Source organism: Trachymyrmex septentrionalis, unplaced genomic scaffold (genome assembly GCF_001594115.1).
Source record: "Trachymyrmex septentrionalis isolate Tsep2-gDNA-1 unplaced genomic scaffold, Tsep1.0 scaffold15, whole genome shotgun sequence".
NCBI classification, from domain to species: Eukaryota; Metazoa; Arthropoda; class Insecta; order Hymenoptera; family Formicidae; genus Trachymyrmex; species Trachymyrmex septentrionalis.
Window position 1 is genome coordinate 793,738 of NW_017304653.1, and position 22,187 is coordinate 815,924.

The following is a 22,187-nucleotide window of genomic DNA, read 5'->3' on the forward strand; positions in this document are numbered from 1 at the left end:
ATTTAATGAAGCAATGATTAGTGCGCGTGATACCGACTGGAACTAATTCATCGCGTGTGGTATCAATAGCACCTATTCTACGGATATCCATGAATTTTATTCAGGAAACCGAATGACCGTCGAAATTTAATTGAGAAGGATGTGTTCGTATACGGAAACGGTTTTTCGAACGATTGATCAAGCGCAATATTCGTCGTCACCTATGCGAGATGCGTCCGTTTTCGAAGCGTGTACGCCAGAATGAAAATGAAATTTTCCCGTCGGTCTACTCCCCAGGTGTGTGTAGGTGTGTAAACGAGAAAGTCGAAAGGGTCAGCGGAGTCTAGAAAAGCCGAGAGGGCCAGTGGAAGAGCTTGGGCTTCGGAGCCAAACGTGTTTCACAGCGCCCGCTCGAATCTGTTCCAATTTACATTTATATTGAACCGCGAGCTAGGCTGCAACCAGTCGGTGCTGTTTACTCGCCTTCTGGATACATTTGTGTCTTTCCATTTATACCACGAGACACCCTCCACCGCTGCTGCTACACTTGGATACACCGTCGTGCTTCCGCCTTCTTAAACTTTTAAACCTGGCAAAACTGCGTACAACTTCTCCCGACTCTCTTTAAACCAGGAAATGCCGTCGTTCGATATTCCTGCAGTCGAAACAAATTTTTCACTCGAGATCGATATTTGCACCGGCACCTTCATTCGAAAGTTTTTAAAAACACTTCAAAAATACGTAAGAGAGAATTCGCAAACGGCGAAAAAAGAAGAAAATTATAAAATATGTATGAAGTTATTTATTAGGATATATTCATATATATACACACACACACACGCGCGCGCGCGCGCGCGCGCGCGTGTGTGTGTATAAATCATATTTTTAGAGTATAACCAAAATTTGTGAAAAGCGATCAATAACGCACGCGATTTATGATTTTACGAGGTATTATTCTCGGAATATATATCATAACAGAAACTTTCTGCGGAAAACTTACGTACTGTAAATTAATTATATATTGATTAAAACGTTATATTGATCATAACGTTCTCTTAACAAACTTCTGTCTTGTTTAATAAAGTATCGGTTTGTGAGGAGTTTGTGACAATTCGTGGCCATCCTTATTTCTGGTTTACGAGCATTGTATGTTCGTAACTAAACAGTCTTTCCCGAAACGCTTTAAAGGAGAAAATCATCAACGAAGGTGTTGGTATATACTCGCCCAGCGTGGTTATCTTACGATCCTCGTGAAGGTTCAGAATTGATGGTAGATAGCGGCCGAAGGCAGCGACGACAGGAAACTGGAAACTATTTACTCGAGGGACGATATTAAGGGAGGAAGGGGGTTGTATGAAAGCGGATAGGTCAGGGCGATATAACGCTACCGCGCGGACCCGGTACATTGTTGAAAACGGAAGGGACGATCGCAGTAGTTGTTGCACAGGAATCCAAACACAAAGTCGCGTGCGAGCACACAATGCAAACTGCGTGATTGAAATTCTCGTAAGTTTTAATATACTCTAAGATTCTTATGTCGCTACGACGAACCCACGATTCTCTTCCGACTATGTCAAAGTGCAGGAACGACGACACCGGATTCAGAACTAGAAGATCCCTTTTATTTTCTTTGTTTCTTTCCATCTCGCAGCGGTGTCGTTTCTTTTTCAGAGATTTCATGGAAAAGAAAAGGAATGATTTTAAAAAATTAGAAAGAAATAATATATTTTTCTAAAATAATAGAACTTAGGATCTAGAACTTAGGATTACATTTTATAATATGTAAACTGATGTAAACTGACCAAACAAAAACAGCGAAATATAAAAACGAAGGAATATTTAAAGAATGTACTGTTAAATAAATAACAGCGAGGTATTTTTATTTTTCTTGTATTTTGATTGTGTGTGTGTGTGTGTGTGTGATACAAAACGTGTATATTTAAAAACCAGATTTAAAGAATCGAAATATTAATGGAATTTAATATTAAATATTAAATATCTAAAATTTTGTCAAACATTCAAGAATGTTAATTATACCGCAGTAGATTTTTTCGTAAAACATGGCTTCGAAACTTGTTTTTCGTTATTAATTCTGGCAAGTATAGCATGGGCCATATTTGTATACAGACATTTAAATGGAAAAATGCGGCGGAGCTAGAGATTTTGGAGCGAATGTTGAAAGTAACAGGAGCGTTTCTGAGAAACGCATAACACACCGTGCCGGCCAGGTTTTAGGATTATTGCAGTCCATTTTCAATCCGCATATTCCCGCGGGACACGGGTGTGTTTCCACATGTACTCATATAGTGGAATCTAATGGCGAGACTCTCGCGCAATAACCTGCCACGGCCGCTCCATAGCTCGAAACTCTTCCGTATCGCATACCACGCTTCTCGCACTGCTATACACCGAGCGAAACATTTCCGGGAGAAATGAAGCGAGAGGAATAGAAAGCACGAAAACAAACTTGAAACGTAATTAACGTTTCGAGGAAGCATACGAGTCCCACGTGAAAGCTTAACTTGCGAATCTGAAACGGGTAATTTAAATTCTATTAAGCGAACACTCTTGTACGATTGCTAGCAGCGTTATATAACATGAAACGTCTTTAAATCCTAAGAAAACTACGAAGGTCACGTGCTTGCAAATTATTTAAGTTACCGAGTTATCTATATTAAATTATCTTCATTGTAAAACGGCAGCACGGCACGGTACTTCCCCAAAGACTTTTAAGTTATACGAAACTTCTTTTAGTATTACCTCATTGAAAATCAGTTTTTATTAGGTTTTTACTGAAAAAATAAAATCTCTTACCTCTGCTCTCTTTTCTTAGATTAGTATTTTGTGTGATTTATTTAACCCTAATTGGAATTTAAACATTAACAAGTTGTAACTTTTTAAAATTGGTATCATGGTATTTCTCATTATATATGTATTTGATGCATGATATATATGATATGTATTTACCATAGGAATGTTAGATATTTGTTTTTCATGCATATGTTTTCCGTTTACGCTACATTCAAATAAATTCGATGTCACGCACGAATTGTCCACTATTCGCGTTACAGATTTTATTGTCTTGTTTATAGGTGCGTGTACCGCACCTATAAATGGTTTACCGTATCATACAACCCGCAACATAAAACTTTTTTTTTAAATCCAAACGTGTGTATCGGAACTTTTCTACGTGACATATATAGATTACAATTTTTATTGGATACGTTCTCTCCATGAAGCGTAAAAGATGAATTTAATATAGCACACAAACAACCTTCAACTATTGTTAAATATCAAAAAGCGTAACACAGATTTAACGTATATAAAAATTACGTATATACTTGTATATTAATATACACAATGCTGGAATTAATTTTTCACTAGTAAATTGATTTTAATGGATCTTTTGTTAAAAAGAGATCTGAATAGGCGAAAGAGTTCGTCTTCTCACTATAAATTCAGTAGTAATTCTCAACATTTTATTAACTTAAAACCAAGAGCGTTATAAACTTGTTTTCACAATACTTGTATAATATATGCATTGGAACAATTTTTCTAAATTTTAATACATATTTCTTTAAATAATAATAAGTAAATTTTTTACTTTCAGTAAATAAATATTTTCTCAATAAAGTATGGTGATTAAATTTATATTTCATATTTATAACTATATTATATATACTTAAATAAATATTTATTAAAATTTCGTACTTTCTTCAGTGTGATTAAACTTAAAGGTTAAAGGTTATCAAAAGATTCATCAATTCATGAACTTCTTGATAACTTTCAACCCTATATTGTGAAAACATGTTGTAATCGTATAATTTTAACTAACAACAGCGGGAGGCACAACTCTAGATTTTTTTCAAGATTCTCCAAAACTGTGAGGTATTATAACGAATAATTCGTTTGTGTGTATTCAAGGATACGAATGGGTCGGCTGGCGAAACGACACACCCAACATGCTTGGACGTCCGGTGGAAATAACTTTCGAGTTCGACTACTCGAGGAATTTCACTGCCATACATCTACACATGAACAATTACTTCACGAAGGACGTGCAGGTATCGCCATTCGCGCTGTTACCGGTATTATTTCGGAAGTTACGAGCTCCAGGAACTATCGTAAATTTCACGATCACATCTTTGCCGATGCTTCCGTGCTTTTACGCGGTTTTAAAAACATTTTCCTTACGATTTACAGTGCGATTTTTGCAGCGCCGTCTGTTCGCTTAATACCTTCATCGATAGCGAATTTCTAAATGTCTCTCGCTGAATTATTTTCATCTACGCGGCTTATCTCTCGAAAACGAGCATCATGCACTTCCCCTGCTGTATAACAATACTTCAACATACGTCCGTATCTAATATGACTTTATGAACGAAGCAATACAATCATGCATGATCATTTCCCTCATTCGGGCATCATCCAATCGCTTGATTCCATTACCATAAAGTAAGATGACCAACCGTCCCAAATTAGGAAGGACAGTCCCAAATTTTATCTTTTCGTCTCGCTTTACAACGCGTTCCAAATTTTGTCCCAAATTAAAGATTATGATTTATTTTTAAAGATTTTTTTTTAATATACAATAATATTAATATCGTTCATGCGTTTCATTACAGTTATACAAAACAATTATAAAAAATGTTTATCTATTAAAATCTAATTGCAACACATTGAATTTTTTTTTATATATCCCGTTTTTCCCTTTTTAAAAACTTGCTCACCTTCCCGTAAGCCGCTCATATATTGCATGATTTCTGTGATGTCTTCGCAGGTTTTCTCGTACGCGAAGGTCTATCTCGGCACAGGTGGCAACCAGTTTACCGGCGAGCCTGTCCATTTCTCTTACATACCCGATCAAGTTCTCGAACAGGCGCGCGAAGTCACCATAAAGCTGCATTCGCGCGCCGGCCGCTTCCTAAAATTGCAGCTCTACTTCGCCGCGCGGTGGATCATGCTCAGCGAGGTAATCTTCGAATCAGGTAAGAGAAAGATCGATTCACCGTCTCCTCCCTCCTGCCATCCCAGCGCGCAGTCGAAATTTATCTCCTGGGTGTTACTCTTTCGGTAAGACTCGCGCGCGCGTTTCTCGCGTCGCGTCGGAACGACCGAGAGTAATGGCGAAGCTAAAACATTGTCTGACGGTGCCTTTTACCCCGCGGCTTCTCTCGCATTTATAGGCGCACTTTTAGTTAAACGGAAAATCAAAGTAGGCGGTCCAGAAAATTGAAATCTAGAAATAGAATAGTTTCGAAGCGCGTCTTATCATGAGCGCGCGATCCAACGCGATTTCCAATTTTAAGTGACATACTTTCGTCGAAGATATGAGCACGGTGATACTGCAGACGGTAGAAAGAAAATGGTCCCGAAGCTCGGAGAGAAAAATTATTTCGACGGTGCAGTTTCAAGAAAACTGCGCGCGATAGATATGTACAATTATTAAATTGATATAAGATAAACTTATTTTGCGTAGAGGCTAAAATTCGTTGTCAGAGTTTCGCTGATTTAGAATATGAAATGGATATTAAAAAAGTACTTAATATCGGTTAAACAGTAGTATAACGGGAAGAAATATTTCAGAAATGTTATGGAAATGTATTGAAATATACTTTATTACTTTTCAATACATAAACACAGTTTTGCTGCTTATAAATTCAATAACGTTCTTTCTCCCTTTTTCTATTTTACTCTTATTTTCTTTAGCTCTTAACAATAAATATAACATGATCGCTAAAGGGGGAAAATATCTGTCGCAGTTATACATATTTACTATCGGAATTGCTCGGACAATAGTATCGTATTCCAAAGAAAAGACCGTGAGAAACATTTAAAGTTTCTAAAATCGTTTAGTCCTACGTTGTTTGCTCGACTTTAAAGCACCGCGGAAAGCAAAAAGCAGAAGTATCCACGGCACGTTGTGCGAATGAGAGCACGTGGTCGCAAACCGGAAACGAAACTTACTTGCCACACACACACACACACATACGTACACACATTCATACACATACACATACACACACACACAATTCGAATATATACTCTCAAAAAGTTTTGTCTCGAAAAGCCGGAATGTTGCACGAACCAGACCAGCGAAGCCGTCGTTAATCATTCTCTCAGTGCGCTGTTCTTTCCTTTCACGAGAAAGATAACTTCGGCAGCGTAACGTTGAAGCGAGTGATTTTCTTTGTCACCATATCAAGTGGCACATAAAACTTGCACGTATTTCATTTTGAAAATTATTTGTACGAAATTATTGTATATACGTGTCTTTCTCAAGATGTGCAACATATAATTTTTTCTTTAATTTCCTATTAATGTGTTATGTCAATATATTATCGAGCAACAATTAATTCTTTCCAATTAATACTTTCTAAACTTCTTCGCAAACTCACAAGCAAGAACAAAGTATTGATTGTTAATTGTTCTCAATATGTAGCATTTTTCTATCTCTTGCTATTTTAGAAACAGTGGTTGTGTTTGCTTAGAAAATAGAAAATAATTGATAGAAAATAAACGATATAATGTATTATAGGACAGTATACGTGATAACAGAAACTATACGTTAGAAATCAAAGCTTTAAACTAGTCTAGCTGGATCTTAATGCTTGTATGATTCTTGTGTGAATTTATATACTACGATATGTAGTTCCCAGAAACGGAGACATATTTGTTAAATTGCTAGTCAATTTAACTCGTGATATTACTAGTTTAATAGAGTTAGCGTTTTAAGGCCGAAAAATCATTTCGGCGCGCATTTCTGGAGACTACATACGTAGTATATAAATTCACACAAAAATCATACAAGCATTAAGATCCAGCTAGACCGTTTAAGGCTTTGATAGAAAATAACTTGAATTTTCATATAGATCAGAGATAATTCGTACACAGAATATTACAGAACGAAAAATACGCTACCAACAGAGATAATCAGGAAATATTTATGAGTTTGTAAAGCTATTACGATCACACTGCAGCTTATTTAAGAGAAAGCCTTAGGTTCTTTAAATAGAAACACAAACAGTTAGGATAAAAACTGTAATCTCTTCTGTTCGCTGTAACTTTTAGAAACGAAAAAGTCCATAAATTTTTTTCACGAATTAAAAGCGCATTTCTCATCGCGGTAATGATACAGCTTACAATTAGGCAATATGCTATTTCGTAGCATCGTGAAACCGGTATTCCCGTATAATCTCCCAAGTTCGGTCAAGAAGGTCGATTCCGCGGTTCCGCAGCGGCAAAACGCAACTATTACGGCAACTTGCCCAATGGCTACCTTAATCCAACATCGTCGAAACCGCATATCGATCACCAATATTTCTTTTAATCCGTCTCAAACGATCCGAGAGACGGAACTTAGAGCTGCCGGTCTCTGGTAATGCAAGCTTTCGAAAGTTCCGTGTCGCTTCGTTGCACCAGGGCCAACCAGGGCAGGAGTGGGTATGTCGTTAATCATTCGACGTACTCCGGTGCTCCCCGTCCTCGACTACGAGCGATAAGTTGGACCGACCGGCCCAGAGGCGACCAATGTTCCTCGTCACCTGTATACCACATAACTCGTATTCACGTCGCACAAACGCTTCGTTGAGCCGCGTCATCGATAGGAAAATATATCACTCCCCTTACCCGTTCCTCCCTTTGGCACGGCATCGAGTTTTCCACCGAGCGAACCGCGCCGCGCCAAAAACTCCGAGAGCAAGCTCGGGTCCCCACTTCGATTAATTTTTCTTTTTATAAGTCTCGCGTATAAACCGCGTCTAACGGCTCGAAAATTGGAATATTTTCTGGTGTCCATTAGTCGATAAACTGCCGCGGCACTAATTTTCAATTTGCCTAACGGGAAATTCCAGCTGCGTGTGACACGAATTAAATTCTGGTCATGATATTTGTTCGTTTTCAAACGATCGATGTCGTAGAAAACGATCCCACATACAAATGAAATTTTACATTGACACCGGCCACAAAAGACATTTGTACGATTTGATGAGAAATTGTCAGAAAATGAAGCGTAACATTCAACTTGTTTTCGAGTATTGCATGTTTTTCTCTAATTTTACGAAAATCAAATTCGCTTCTTAACAATTATTAAATTAGTCGTGTATTATCGATATAATTTTATAGCACAAAATTTACCGAGTTATTAATTAGTTCAGTTAGTTTCAACAGTGCTTTTCTCACTATATGATTCATACATGTACGTACACACATACACATGTATATATTTATATATATATACACATATATAAATGTTTTCTACGCTTGAACGTTTAATATGAGCTTGATGAGCGCGGATTTCATTACCTCTAATCCTGAATGCACAGTTATCTCCGAATGGAACAATACCGAGGACGAGGAGGCGAAGAACAAGAGCGCCATTGTACTGGCGACCGGCAGCCCCTATCAAAATAACGAGGGTCCACTGCAGAGAGACGAAGTGAAGGCTACTTTTAATAAGGAGGAAAGCAAAGATAACACCTGTAAGTCTACCGTCCGATTTTTCCATTGTTATACCGGTAAGCTACGTTCATAATTTTCCGCGTAATTGACGCTCTTTTCACCGACGCTTTTTTCCCTTGTCATGTTTTATAACAATGAACTCGATATATCACAAAAGAATTGTGTAAAAAAAAAAGGATCATTACGATTATTACTAGTCATATATTTACATGAAAAAATGTTATTTGGAATATTTTATATAATACATGTCAATCTCTACGTGAAATTCTCTAGATTTCATGAAGGAGTAAAAAATTAAAATATAGTTTTCTAATAATATTATTAGAAATTGTAAATTTAATTAAGAAATCTGAAACTGAATTTGATTAATAAAAATAAACGCAAATATAAATATACATATGTTTTTGAAATGTAAAAATTTTTTAAATAAAAATATTAAGAAATCTGAAATATATATTAAATAATTTGTGTTTGATCCTACATTGGAACTCTAGTTGTAATTATAGTTAAAAAGTCAATAACTTGCACCTTCAGCAAATCTTCTTTCTGATAACGCTGATAACGATGTCCTTACACCGCAATTAATGGAAAAACGGTGACGATGAGGCTAGAAAACCCCGTCGGATCGAAAGAACTGCGAAAAAGTACGTCGAGTAGTCCCAGGGACGTTCTCGATTACCTGCAAAAGAAACGTTACGGAAGAAAAAGAGCGGTCGCTTGCTTTTGTTCCTTGACTACGCTGAGTTTGTTAACCAATAGAACGAATGCTTTTTTTACTCTCACAAAAGCCGCGCAATTAACCTGATTAATTCTTTAACTTTCTTTGACTGAAATGTCGAATCGCGGTATCGAGATACCGTTAAAAGGATCAAGATTCATTAACGAAACTCTTAATGCTAATTGATTTCAATATTCTTAAGGATGAACATTGAACTAATTTGTGTTTTCTTCTTACTGACGTTTCTCGCATTACGTAGCGCAAAATTGTTCGATCACATAGCGACAATGTTGAAATTGCTGAAATTTCTTCGTAACTATTGCTAGGTTCAAGCTCGCGTGCTCGTTTAATGCAGGTTTGTATTTGTATACATTGCTGGCGCAAAATGCTCTTTGCGTGTCCGCTTGTTAAATTCGCCCAAGGTAAAGCGCAAGAAAACAGGACGAGGTATTTATGTTTTCTCGCTTGAAGCGCGACGTATACCTAATACTCATTACATATTACACCGCGCAGAAAGGTAGAAATGTGCGCCAACGCGGGTAATAATCTGCGAAGTAATGAAACAGACGTTCAACGATATACTAGGAAGAATAACATTACATTATACTTTCTTGTCGGCTGGTGTTCTATAACATTATGCCAAAATTGGTTTGCGAAAGAAATGAGACTGAAATGTTGAGAACTGAAAGAGAGAGCATGAAACAAAATGGAAATTTTTTGTCGCAGATATATCTTTAACTCTGAAAAATTAAACTCTCTTCTCTCTGATGTTTTTATTTGGAGAAAAAAAATAAAGAGAATTTATCAGAGTTTGTTAAATAAAGTTTACAGCTTACAATTAGTTTTGATATCTGTGCGTGAATAACTCTTTCTCTTATAAAGAAATATTAAGATGAATGTGTTTCCTTTCTTGCCATTGGATAATTATTTTTTGATCGATTGACTTTATTTATTGATCGATTGACTTTAATATCTTCTATTTCAAAGAAAAATCAAATGTATTTAATATTTTCATTTTCTCATAGTATTCGATGATATTAAAACTCTGAATACAAATGTTTGCTGGATCGTGGAATTAAAAAAAGTTTTAATGTGACTATTAGATTGTTCTCTTATGCGTTTATTGATTCATAAAATACTCAAGCGATGATCAGACTGTTGCGGTGAACTACGAAAGCCATCAGCGGATATTGTTTTTGTTCAGCCAGGCACTGATCAACCGTGATCGAGTTACGAGCTTCGTGATGAACGCAATCATCATTATCGTCCCATCGTACATTATGTGAGGTTACCTCAGCGGTATTATCTACGGTGATAGGTCGTGTTGCTTGATGCAAGCGTCATGGACGAGTGAATCCGCTATCACGTACACGCGCGGTTCAGCTGTCTGTAGCGGCGTCGAAATATTATTAATGGAAAATTCTTTTGTGATATCAGTACAGTTATCGTTACTATCGATATTCCGCTTGCTTGATTCAAAATGACAGTCGCGATTATCTAAAAGTTTATCAATTGTAATAAAGTGAATAAGACTAATTATTTTCGATTAAAAAACTTTATTTGTTGGATAGAGTATGTTACATGAGAAAAGCATTATATTCAAATTGTTATATCGCGGAAAAAAATCATATCCAAATGAACCAAAATGCATTTTAAAGCTAAAAAGTTGATACTTTCATGTGGTATTAATGAAATTAAAAAAAAAAATAGTTGCCAGTGATATTATATAACTTTTTGAAAGCTGGTCATCCAAATAATCGTTTTTTGCCTCTTTGATATAATTTTTCTCAAAACTGACGTAACAGCCAACTTTTTTACCAACAGATATGTATTCAGCAAACAGAAATACCTCGGAAATAATTATTCACATTAGTGACAAGAAAAAAGTCAAATTTTGTCGGACAATATAAGATTAGATGGAAAAAACAGAAAAGATTCTATTAAATAATTGCTTAAACACTTAAAGGATAGTTTCAAATCCTTAGGAATTACGATCGATGTCACGATTAATTAATGTAAATTATCTCTAGACCGCAGTCCCTAAGCCAATGACAATGTGCAAGATCACTGAGCTTGCAGTGTAACCGTTAATCGTTGAGCTAATCGAATCCCTCCGTATCCCCGAACATGACGGGTGCATCTGTTTACTACATACATCTACTCATTTATATTATATATATATATATGTGTGTGTATATATATGTATATACTCCATACATATATATATCCTTCTCAGTTCCAGATAAGAGCAAGGAGCCGGAATCGAAGCAGTTTGTCGGTTTAGTTATCGGCATCCTGACGACCGTAATTGTGATGCTGCTCGCGGCGATCATGTTCATCTTCTATAGGAACCGTAGGCTCAAAGCTGCTCTCGCACCGTCAAACTTCTACGATCAACAGGGTGATCTCAAGGTTGTAAAGATATCTATCATATAATTAAGCATCGCCGTAATATTAAGTCATTACAGACTGTCTATGTATTCACATATATAATATAAATCGTTAAATATTCCAGAAAAATGATTTTCACATACATTCTTATCATAGATTATAAGTCTATACATAGATTATAAGTAAATTTATTGTATTAGAAATGACTTCGTAATACGGCATTTCTTTTCATCTATCGCTTTGAGATGATGCAATTTATTAGTATTTTATCAATATTTTAAAATAATATATAGATACATAATAACAAGGAAAAATTATTATTTTTTTATAAGAAAAGTAATATAATAATTCCGGTACATGATTTGCAGAAAATGTTACCGTCCAATTCAGTATATTATGCAAAGTAACATATCTTGCTTCTTTTCAATCATTAGATGTCCATTAAATATGCGACGACAAAAATTGAAAGTCAAAAATTTGGTATATTCTAGATGATCCTGTGCGCAGCGATGCGAATTATCGCGATATTAATAATTTGATAAATGACGATAATTTTGTTATCCAATCGATTTTTCTTTGCCTGACTGCCAACCTACTTTAATACCAGAGTCTCGTCTCTAGCTCTAATAAACCGAACGTGCACATCTATTTACTCTGCGCTTTCAGGTCACTTTACAGCGCTTTTGAGCAATCGCGCAAAACAGCTTATGCGTACCTATTACGTACGTCGGTTTAGGTACGAGCGCGCGCGTAACTAGAGGAGAAAATACGGCGATCAAATATTTCCTTTAAGGAAAAGACGCAAACGAGATCGTGCTAGGGCGATTAAAAGAACGCGCCGAGATTGTTCGTTATGCGCTCTTATTCGTGAATTCTTGTACGATTATCCGGCACACAAATCGTGGAAATTGTACGCGTTAATTACTTGGCGTAATTATAACGATAATTACGCTCGTGAAAAGAAAGCTCATAGAGATAATTAGTAAGCGGCTTTATATTACAGTGATAAATAAATTATATGCATGACAGACATCGTATAATTTTTCCCCATTACAATACAATGCTCGGAATGAATACGAAAAATAACGAGAAATATCTTGTAATGCATGTACAGGCGACGCTATTTTTCTCTGACGTCGCATTCCGTCGTAGCGGGAGAACCCGCTAGAAACGTTTTCTGGCGAAAGAGATGTCTCGCACCTCGTTCTAACGCGGAATGTCTAACTTTGTCGTAAATTCCGCTCCGACTCCTGTCCTACGGAACAACAAGAATTATTAACGTCGCACGTTTACCGTCCTCGTCGGTGGACAGTTTACACGACTTTCACGATATATGGTCTATAACGTTAAACCCAGCTCTTTATTATGCACAACGGTTCGCTCCTTGAAATCGGATTCGTGTTATAAAGTGGAAAATTAAAACTTAATTAATTAGTTAATTATCAAATTTTACCCGCTCGAAATATTGCGATGCGTTTGCAAGAAAAAGAATTGTGCAGAAGAAAGAAACATTAAAGAAGGAAGCGTAAACGCGTAACTTTCATTACTTGATTAGCCTGCTATTATCTAAGAAATCAGACCAACGATTTGTGATGGTTAGCGCAGAGTAACAAGGTAAGAAGTGAATTCTGCAGTAAGTAATCTCTCTATAGATATAAAAGTGCTGCTGGTGAGAGGCGAGAAAGTAAGAATGAGGAATAAAACGTTAGAAGAGAATTGAGCATGTTATGCAAAAAGTTAATACTTGGACTGAGTAGAACGAAGAAAGTGAGACTGACAGAGAAAAGAAAGAACTCTGAGAACTTCGCGTATGTTTACCAAGCCACTGTTGTTCTACTACTAAACCGGATTAATAGCAAAGTGAAGTTCGTTCGTAGAAATGGACAGCTCCGGCGCTTTCCCATCCTTTTTCGCGGGATATAGCGGAAGACAGTAATTAACGACTTGCTGAACGATGAGAAATAATGAGTGCCAGACAGTTGAGCTTGCAAACCCTTGAAGCTTTCCTAACTTAACTGTTTGCACGGAGGCAACTGGAGAAACGTACGGAGCGACAGTCGACAATTAATAATGACGCTAACAACCTATCGAAATAAATTGAAGACTCGCGATGGCGACATTAGCTATCAGGGTGACTAATTAGTCACTCGAAATATTTCATTCGGCTCATTATTAACAATGATAAATGATCGGGCGAAAGAAAGTTTTTCGAAATCAAGAAGCTACCAAACTCTTTTACTAAAGTTTACAATTTGAAAATAATAATTTAAATAATATAATTTATATTACATTTGATATACGCGGGAATAAACATAATATTCATACATTCAGCAAATATGCGCGATGCAAAATTAATTAATTGCTTTTGATCAGTTTTGCTTGTAAGTACGTGGGCCAAAAAGAGCACATTTATGTAATATTTTTCGTTTACCTAGCGAAGCTCAAGCAGACTCGTCACACGTATCCCCTTCCTGCTTTTACTATACATCACTCAAGGTATTCTTCGACAGCCCAATATCTGAGTTTTTACCAGCCGCCGAAGAAGTGCACGGGTAGTCGAGCTGACTCCACTTAATTAAAAGAGCTGCCGAGATGGCCGTATTGCGACGCTGTTGAGAAGACGTGCGTTATCTTCGTCGTTCACCCGCCGCTAAGTGGCATCATATACACTCCAAACACCTTCTTTTCCTCGCCCATCTTCAGGCCATGCCTCGCTGGCTCTCCTTTCCCTTCTGTTCTATGTTCCTGACATTAGCCACCTGCTACTTGTCCCGTCTTGAAGTTGCGCGAGCCACCCCGTTTTCTCCTTCCCCACGAAATGACCCTATTGCCCTTCGTGCAACCTGCGACCCACGTCAGAATCTCCAGAGAACGGCAAATTATGTCTGCCAAGTGGAAACCGCTGTCAATTTATCGAGCAAGACAAGTCGGGAAAAACAATGTTTCCACTTGTCCTCACTTCGCTCGCGTACCTGATTCAATTCAACGAGATGTTGAGCCGATATAGCTACTCAATCATGTGGAGAAGACTGACACTTTTCTCCGAGATCTGTTTATCCTTGAATTTTCATTAATTAAATAAATAGCAATTTATTGCATAATTATTCATTGTCTCTCATTGGCTAAATATCGTATTATCGTATTATACTACCAACGTAATAAACGTTTAATTAATTAATCTCTTCATGACTGTAGGCTACAACTTATTAATCACTGCAGCTCATTGTTCTCGATCGTGAGTGATTTTTGTGCTTAAAAACACACCATTCCTTATTCAGTGCGTCTTTATTTTTCAGCATCAAATTTCGATACGTCGTTCGAACATCCATTCCATCCAGTAGAACTTATCTTACCTCTCTTCTCCTTCTATCCGAAGTAGTCAGGAGGACAATTTACAGGACACAAGACCTCTCCAATTTATCGAGCACATGAACTATGAAAACTAAACTTTGTTTCGTGGATGACATATCGATCTGTCTGATTCCATTTAGAACGAATATGATGGAGGACTCGCTCTTTTTTGACACGTTAGCCGCATCGGTCTGCTTTAAAGCGTTGGAGGGAAACTCCGTGGGATAGTATATCGCTTAAAGCCCCGCGAAGTGTTGTGCTTTTTTTCCCCTCCTCTTATCCGGGAATTTACGATGCAGCAAATTCTTGTTCCAGATTTCATTGCGCGGGATTATTTAATTTACGTAAACGTCCATCCACGCGTTACAGATCGAGCTATTCTTTACCAATTAGCAAATCAAATTATATTCAATTATCCACATATCAGTGCGTTGCAATAAATAACCCGTTTACAGCATTGCCTGAAGGGCACATGCGTGAATCATATGCGTTATGCGGGGAACGTATTGGATAAATAATAACAGATACGAGCGCGATTTTATTCGGGCCATAGAATTTATTATTATTGAATGTGGCACAGCTCTGTGATGCAATTCTGTAAATACGCGTTTTGCATGTTTTTGCGTTCATGCGAAAAGAGCACGGTGAGCAGACCTACAGCAAGGATTCCGTACAAAAGTAAGTGGTAATGTGATTACCGGGTTTAGCTCCCTCGAACGAGGGAGGAGGGAAATAGAAAGGACGATACGAGAGACAGTCGACTGAAAACAGATTATTTTAATTTAAAGCAACAAACTCTCCGATTTTCCTGCGCTGTAATCCTAACCGCGAATTGAATATACATATATGTGTATGCCGTGCGACAGTTCTATTTCTCAGTTTGAAAAATTATCTGTTAAATTGTTGAAAAAGAGTGGCGACATTTAAAGGGAATTCCAAAAAAAAAAAAAGGACAAGAAACGGCAATTTCGTGTAGACAATTCAGAATTGTTAGAATTTATTTGAAAGTTTAAAAAGCATCGTTGCAAAAACTAAAAATGCTAAAATTCTTTAGATATAATAATTATAATAATATCCAAAGGACGTGAAACGTTTTATAACAACGGAATATGCCAAAGTAGGAAGAAGACGGGAATGCGTTAATTAAAAGCAGGTCAGCGCCATGAAAAATTAATAAAAAGCATGAAACAAGTGAAATGCATGGGAGACACTTTTGGACAGAGTTGGGAAATGTGTAAACTTGCTGGGACAGGTCGCAGCCTTTGCGGAAAAGAGGCGAAGATGTACTCATGATAATGAAAATGGCAAAAAGCACTCCGGTGCTAATTAATGGAGGATCGTTTTGTGCCCGGAATCTTTTCGCTAGCACTTCACGGATTTTGTCGGGCTAACCCGTTTTCGATTCTCGTTTTCGTCTCTACGCCTAACGCGCTCCTTTCACGTCACTATTTGTATTTCCGGTGACTGCATTAACAAGTTTAACATTTTTCTCAAATTAGTACGGCGCGCAAACGAATATAAAAAGAAAAAAATAACGTAAATACCGAGCACCGTTGCGTATAAACATAAATATATAAAATGCATTACGCGCGTCAGAAAATTTTAGTTTCCATAATTTTGTTATACATGTTTTTTTGTGTAATAAAATTTTACGTTTTAAACACGTGCCTATGCATATTGCTCGAATCACGTGTACGATGAAATAAATAAGGCATTGTTTTCCTTCTCCTCACCGAGCAATTTTAATGAAGAATCTAAAAATTTAACCATTATAAATACAGATCTGAAAATAATTTTTTATTAGACCATCAAAATAATTAGGTAGGACGAAAAAATATGGTTGCTAGAATATCGATCGAAACATTTTACAACATTGCTCAATAATGCTTAAGATTTTTACAAAATTATTTTGATGGTCCATGAAATTATTTTCTGTATACAGATCTGTATCTGTAGCTAAATTTGTAGATTCTTCAGCAAAATTGCTCTTACTGTGCTGAAATCGTGAAATTTCACATTCTATGTCATGAGTGTAAAAAGGGGAAATTGACGGGAATTAATACACATATAAATTATCTATGATAATAATCCATTTAATTCAAATGCACCTTTAATTCAACCGCCTCGTTAAGAGATCATTCGATGCTATCGTTTGCCGATCTCGTAATCGCGGTTGAACTCGATATGCGATTAGTATGCGGACAAACACGTAATATCTCTAAACAAATACGCCACTTCAATAAATCCCACGGAACGTGTGCACGTAAGCTCTCTCGCTGTTACCAATAGCGCTATAATTTATTTCGCCAGGCGTATTCCGTTCTGAATACCAAACTTATAAAGAAAAGATATCAAGGTTGGCTTCTTGACGTTAAACGATGCCCGGCGATTGATACATTGATAAAATCATTTTACGGCCAATAGAACGTGTCTGGATTTACGAAAGGAATCACGGATACATACATTCGTGATGTCCTTTCTACATTTGATCGATATACCATACGTCAAAAGAAAAGGCGTGATTTACGCATTTCATCAATGCATCATTTGTTTAATCTTCTCTTTGTAATCTCTTCGTAATGATGTTATTAATTATACATCATTACATGAAAAGTAAAAAAAGTTCCTATTATCTCATAGCCTATTAAATATACATAGCTTATACTTTTAAAAATATTACAGTCGCGAACTATGTAAAAATTTATTTTTTTGAGTTCGTTTAAACTGGACAATATGAAAAAGAAACAATGAGTAAATTGTCCACTACTAAGCTATTTATTTTTGGAACGTTATTTTCTATCGTTAAAAATAAGCGAGTTATTTCAGGCTGTTCTACATATTGCTGACTTGTTAACGATGGCTTTCATAACTTTACGTATTAATAAATTCTTAATAGTTGCCTATTTTCTCCATTACCGAGCATGTGTGACGTACAAACAAGATCTCACGCTAGACCGACGATTCAAAAATAAAATTTCCATCCTGTTAATGTCAAGAGTCGTGCAAGTTTTTAATCATGTTTGTCATTTGAAATGTAGGTTTGCATAGTTAAACAAACATCGATCCAAATCAATTACCTTATTAGCAACGATTTCGACTTTTCCCTTTTTCGCATCAAGAATCATGTCGCTATATACAATTCGCAGACAATTTGCTCGACGATAAGCAAGGCCGTTCTGTAAACTGGATCACTATCTCTCGGGCAACAATAATACTTCCAAACTGCCATCGCAGTGTCGCGACCATTTCGGCGTCCAACCGACGAGAACGAGCTGTCGACATCGCTTTGAATGCCCGATCATAAGAGTGTGAGAGAAGTCGAGGCAGGACTTCAGATAGCCCTAATGGAGAAAGAGATGTTAGATGGTTAAGGTCGATGGCGGGAAGCGAGCCCTTATGCTAGAAACGCGAGCGATCGAGAAAGATAGAAGCGACATGGATGGTATAACACCAATGCGTACGTATGTGTGTACATATATGTGTATATGCTGGCGAGACAGTGCAAAAGAGGGCGAGAGCAGTGAGATTCGCGTAGAATCCCGATGGTTAAGTGGTTATCTTATCTTAACGGCCGCGCCGCAGCATCTCACCAGTCTGGCACCCTCTAACGCTCCCTAAACGGAAATTAATACCCATCCCTACGTCCTCGCAAGTCAGGCCTCGGCATCCACTGCCTGGAGCAATGTAAAAATCAATGGATATTATATCGCGAGTCTCACACACACACACACGCGCGCGCGCGCATACATACGGTGCTCGTCGTGTTCCTGCGATCCCTCGCGAGTTGTCTTATCGTGCAAAGAAAAGTGACGAGGAGCCGCAACGTAAACACCCCTCCGGGGTGTCTCGGGTATCCTAGATTGTTTGTTATAATAAAACTGCTAATTTCCTGAGGTGGCATGTCGGGCTCGATCGTCTAGACCCTCGTGTACTTTTGCACGGTTGCAAGATAAAGGGGCGTCGGGAGGAAGTGACGCGAGATAAGAGCTTTACGGGTGAGCACCCGCGCGGTTTTACCGTCGCATTTTAGATGAAAGCGCACTGCCATGACGAATCCCGTTAATGGAGAAAGGCAAATGCAACTTACGCTAGGCGTCGAGAATACGTTGCCGTTAATACTACGTCGTGTTTTTTCCTTGATACTTGAGATGCGCCGAGTTTTCATCGCGCTCTCTTCTTAACCATTCTCTCGCGTGGCTGTAAAAAGTACCTTATGTGAAAACTTAATAAATCAGCTATAATAGAAAGAGATTTCGTTCTTATCTGCAATAGCCTACTTTACGTTATACTAGTTATTCCTGAGATAAAATTAACGTATTACAAACGAAAGCGATACTATTCACGGAAAAAATGCATTAACGGTTCTTTAAATTAAACGTTAAACGATAAGGAAATCCGTATCTGTAATATTTAAATTTAAATTATCTCGAAACGAACGGCGTTGGGGAGGGGCAAGTTTATGGAACTTCGCGAATAGCTAGGGAGTCGTTCCAACATTATCCTTTCTATCGGTAACAAAAATAAGCTCGCGCTATTTTCCATGCTCCGTCTACGGTAGCGTGTGCCGAGTGCTGTAAAATAAAATTACGCAATCGGCAATACATAATAAGTCAGTAGGCCAACGGGTATTCATCGCACGGGTACTCAGCACACAATAACCAGATACTCGCGCGCGCCAACCCCTTCAGGGCCAACCCCATGCAGTGTCTCCTCGTTTCGTCGGCTATGAATATTCTGAGGAGAGTAAGAGCAGGGGGGTCGCGAGGGAGAGCTGGAAAATAGGAGAGGATAAACCGACGGTGTATCGCTTTTACCGCGTGATATACACGGTCGGCGTGTGCATAAATGTCAAGTGCATTAATGATAACGCTCGATATTTGGCCACAGGTCTCCGTGCCAGAGGAGGGCGAGGACAAAGGACCAATTTGCCCCCCGCTTCCGGCGCAGTACCATCCAGCCACTTACAGCACGACAACGCCGCAGTTACACAAAACCGTCACGGATTACACCGGTTGGTACCAACGTTTAAAAGTTCATACGCTTAAATATTTCCTTTTACATCTACATTCCGAATTTGGTTCACTTTTAGCTGGGATTACAGTCTCGTTGAAATATTGTTAAAATACTGCACGTAAACGTACAAATACCTAGATTTCTTTTAATTCTAATTGTTACAAGTTCAATTACTTCCTTAGAGTCGCAATCGTTGAAACTGTATCGGACCGGTGTTCGTTTGAATGCTGAGTGCTTAACTTTTAAAATCTGCTTCGCTAATTTTCATAGTTCAAACATTTCCATTTTTATTTTATTTTATTTTTTTATTACATCTTTTTAGTATTTCTACGTGTTTACTTCTAATTTTTGTTCAACAAATTCTTATTTTTCCTCCTCGTTTTTCCGATATATTTCCGATAATTTGTCGCTATAAATTTGATCTTTAAGAAGAAGTTAATTTATCATTTTCAAACAATGATGACATCAAAAGTTGATCAACATCCCGGTCCGTTCAATTTCATCAAAGACATTTCCACTTCCGTATTCGCTGACTTCGACCCTGTCTCGACATGGATAGTTTCGTGTTATCGCGGGAATTCTAACGGGTTGTCCCGAGTGACGGTCAAGCCGAGGTTTCGAATCTCTGCGCCTGGTTCTACCACGGCCGCACAACGTAGTTGGAATAGTCAACAAACTATTCCGTTGCGTCTCGTAGTTGGCACAGCTTGCTGGACACAGAAAGAGAGAGAGAGAGAGAGAGAGAGAACCACAGTCCACAAAGAGACTGTTTGTCGCGTCGCGCGACCTTGTTTAATTGAATTAGACTAAAGTCTTTGATTAATTAACTATTGAAAACGGCATGTTACGACTCATTAACAGGTCACTAATTTTGCGAGTCCACAAATGTCATAATTACCGTGCGGGCGAGCCTATGCGAGACGGACGATATATAATAGCAGTATCGTAATAAATTGAAATAGACATTATTTTCGTCGTTACCTCCGAGTTTCCGGAAGAACTTCATTCGGTGTACTCCGATGACGTTGGAGTTTCGCGGTGCTGCACGGAGTCTCGTTAAAAAATGGTAACGATCTCCCGAAACTTGGAAACTCGACGCGAGAGAAGGCGTTACAGACGGCAATTCCTTTCGTCGACGGCTAGCCGTGATTATATTTTTAACTTTGTCGAATTTCTTGATTCTTTTTCGTTTCGCTCCTCGTCGCTCGGACAGGAATCAACGAGGTGCAGCCAGTTATTCCGCTCCTGCTTAACTCGACGACGATCAATCTTGCCAGGCCAATTCCGGCGGTCCAAGAATATCCGTCTAACCCACCACCCATACCGCCCCCGCCGGAAAAGTATTACGCCAGCACGGAGATCTGTAAGGTGAGTCGCAAAAATGTACGGTAGACATGCGATCCGCGCCGATTAAGCTTTTCTCTAGCATTAACGCGGGTACTTCGAGCGCGAAACTGTGTCAAATGCCGTCTCGTGACCGTTGGATCTCCGTCACGATCGCTGAAAGGGAGGCAACCTTGTAAAACCGGCCACTAGGGCTTATGTAAATCGCGAGATTAATTCAAATATTATACCGTTTGTGACTTTTCAATTTTCGCTTTCTACGCTCTAAGATAGTTTAAATATGTATCTAATATTTCCGTTATCACGCAACATGTAAATACTGCTCGCAAGTTGTGAATATTGCTCGCACAATTATCAAATTTTTTTTTTTCAATGAGATTAAAACAACTGTATAAAGTAATAATATTATTAAATTATATTTTTATTGAAGTTATTGCATTATTTATAATCACAGTACCAGATTATTTCTATTGGCTGTGATAATTACATACTGGACAAAATATTTTTTAATGGTGTGTATCATTGTATTGCATATATTTCGACTCCGACTTAATTTCATTTTCAACCAGGGTTGTTTTCTCTATACAATATGCACGACGCAAAATACTTCACCCTGTGAATTATGAGGATTAATGACCGAAAAACGAAACAACAGGGCACTATCAATCATAACTACCGCGAAGAAAACATCTTTCGCGGGCATACACAGATTATAGAGCGATAATGTAAAAGGGCGTGGTTATTGATTACAGTAGTTCTATGAAGGGTAGCATACATGTGTTTCTGTTTGATTATATTATCAGATTTGATTAATTTACATGGAAGCAAAATTACATTGAAAAAGATATATCATGATTATGAATCCTAATATTATCTTTTATTTAAATATTTATCGAAATATTTTTCTTTCATATATATATATATATATATA

At 37.7% G+C, this 22,187-nt stretch overlaps 1 protein-coding gene across 2 annotated transcripts in view; it reads left to right on the forward strand.

The window, feature by feature from the left end:
* The window catches only part of LOC108745843 (discoidin domain-containing receptor 2), a 189,924-nt gene that overhangs the window by 145,499 nt on the left and 22,238 nt on the right, over positions 1-22,187 (forward strand). For both annotated transcript variants that reach the window (XM_018482240.1, XM_018482239.1), the window contains exons 8-13: positions 3,904-4,043; positions 4,760-4,967; positions 8,304-8,459; positions 11,394-11,569; positions 19,787-19,910; positions 21,126-21,280. In XM_018482240.1, the coding sequence (XP_018337742.1) occupies positions 3,904-4,043; positions 4,760-4,967; positions 8,304-8,459; positions 11,394-11,569; positions 19,787-19,910; positions 21,126-21,280 (959 nt within the window). The remainder of the gene's footprint in view (positions 1-3,903; positions 4,044-4,759; positions 4,968-8,303; positions 8,460-11,393; positions 11,570-19,786; positions 19,911-21,125; positions 21,281-22,187) is intronic.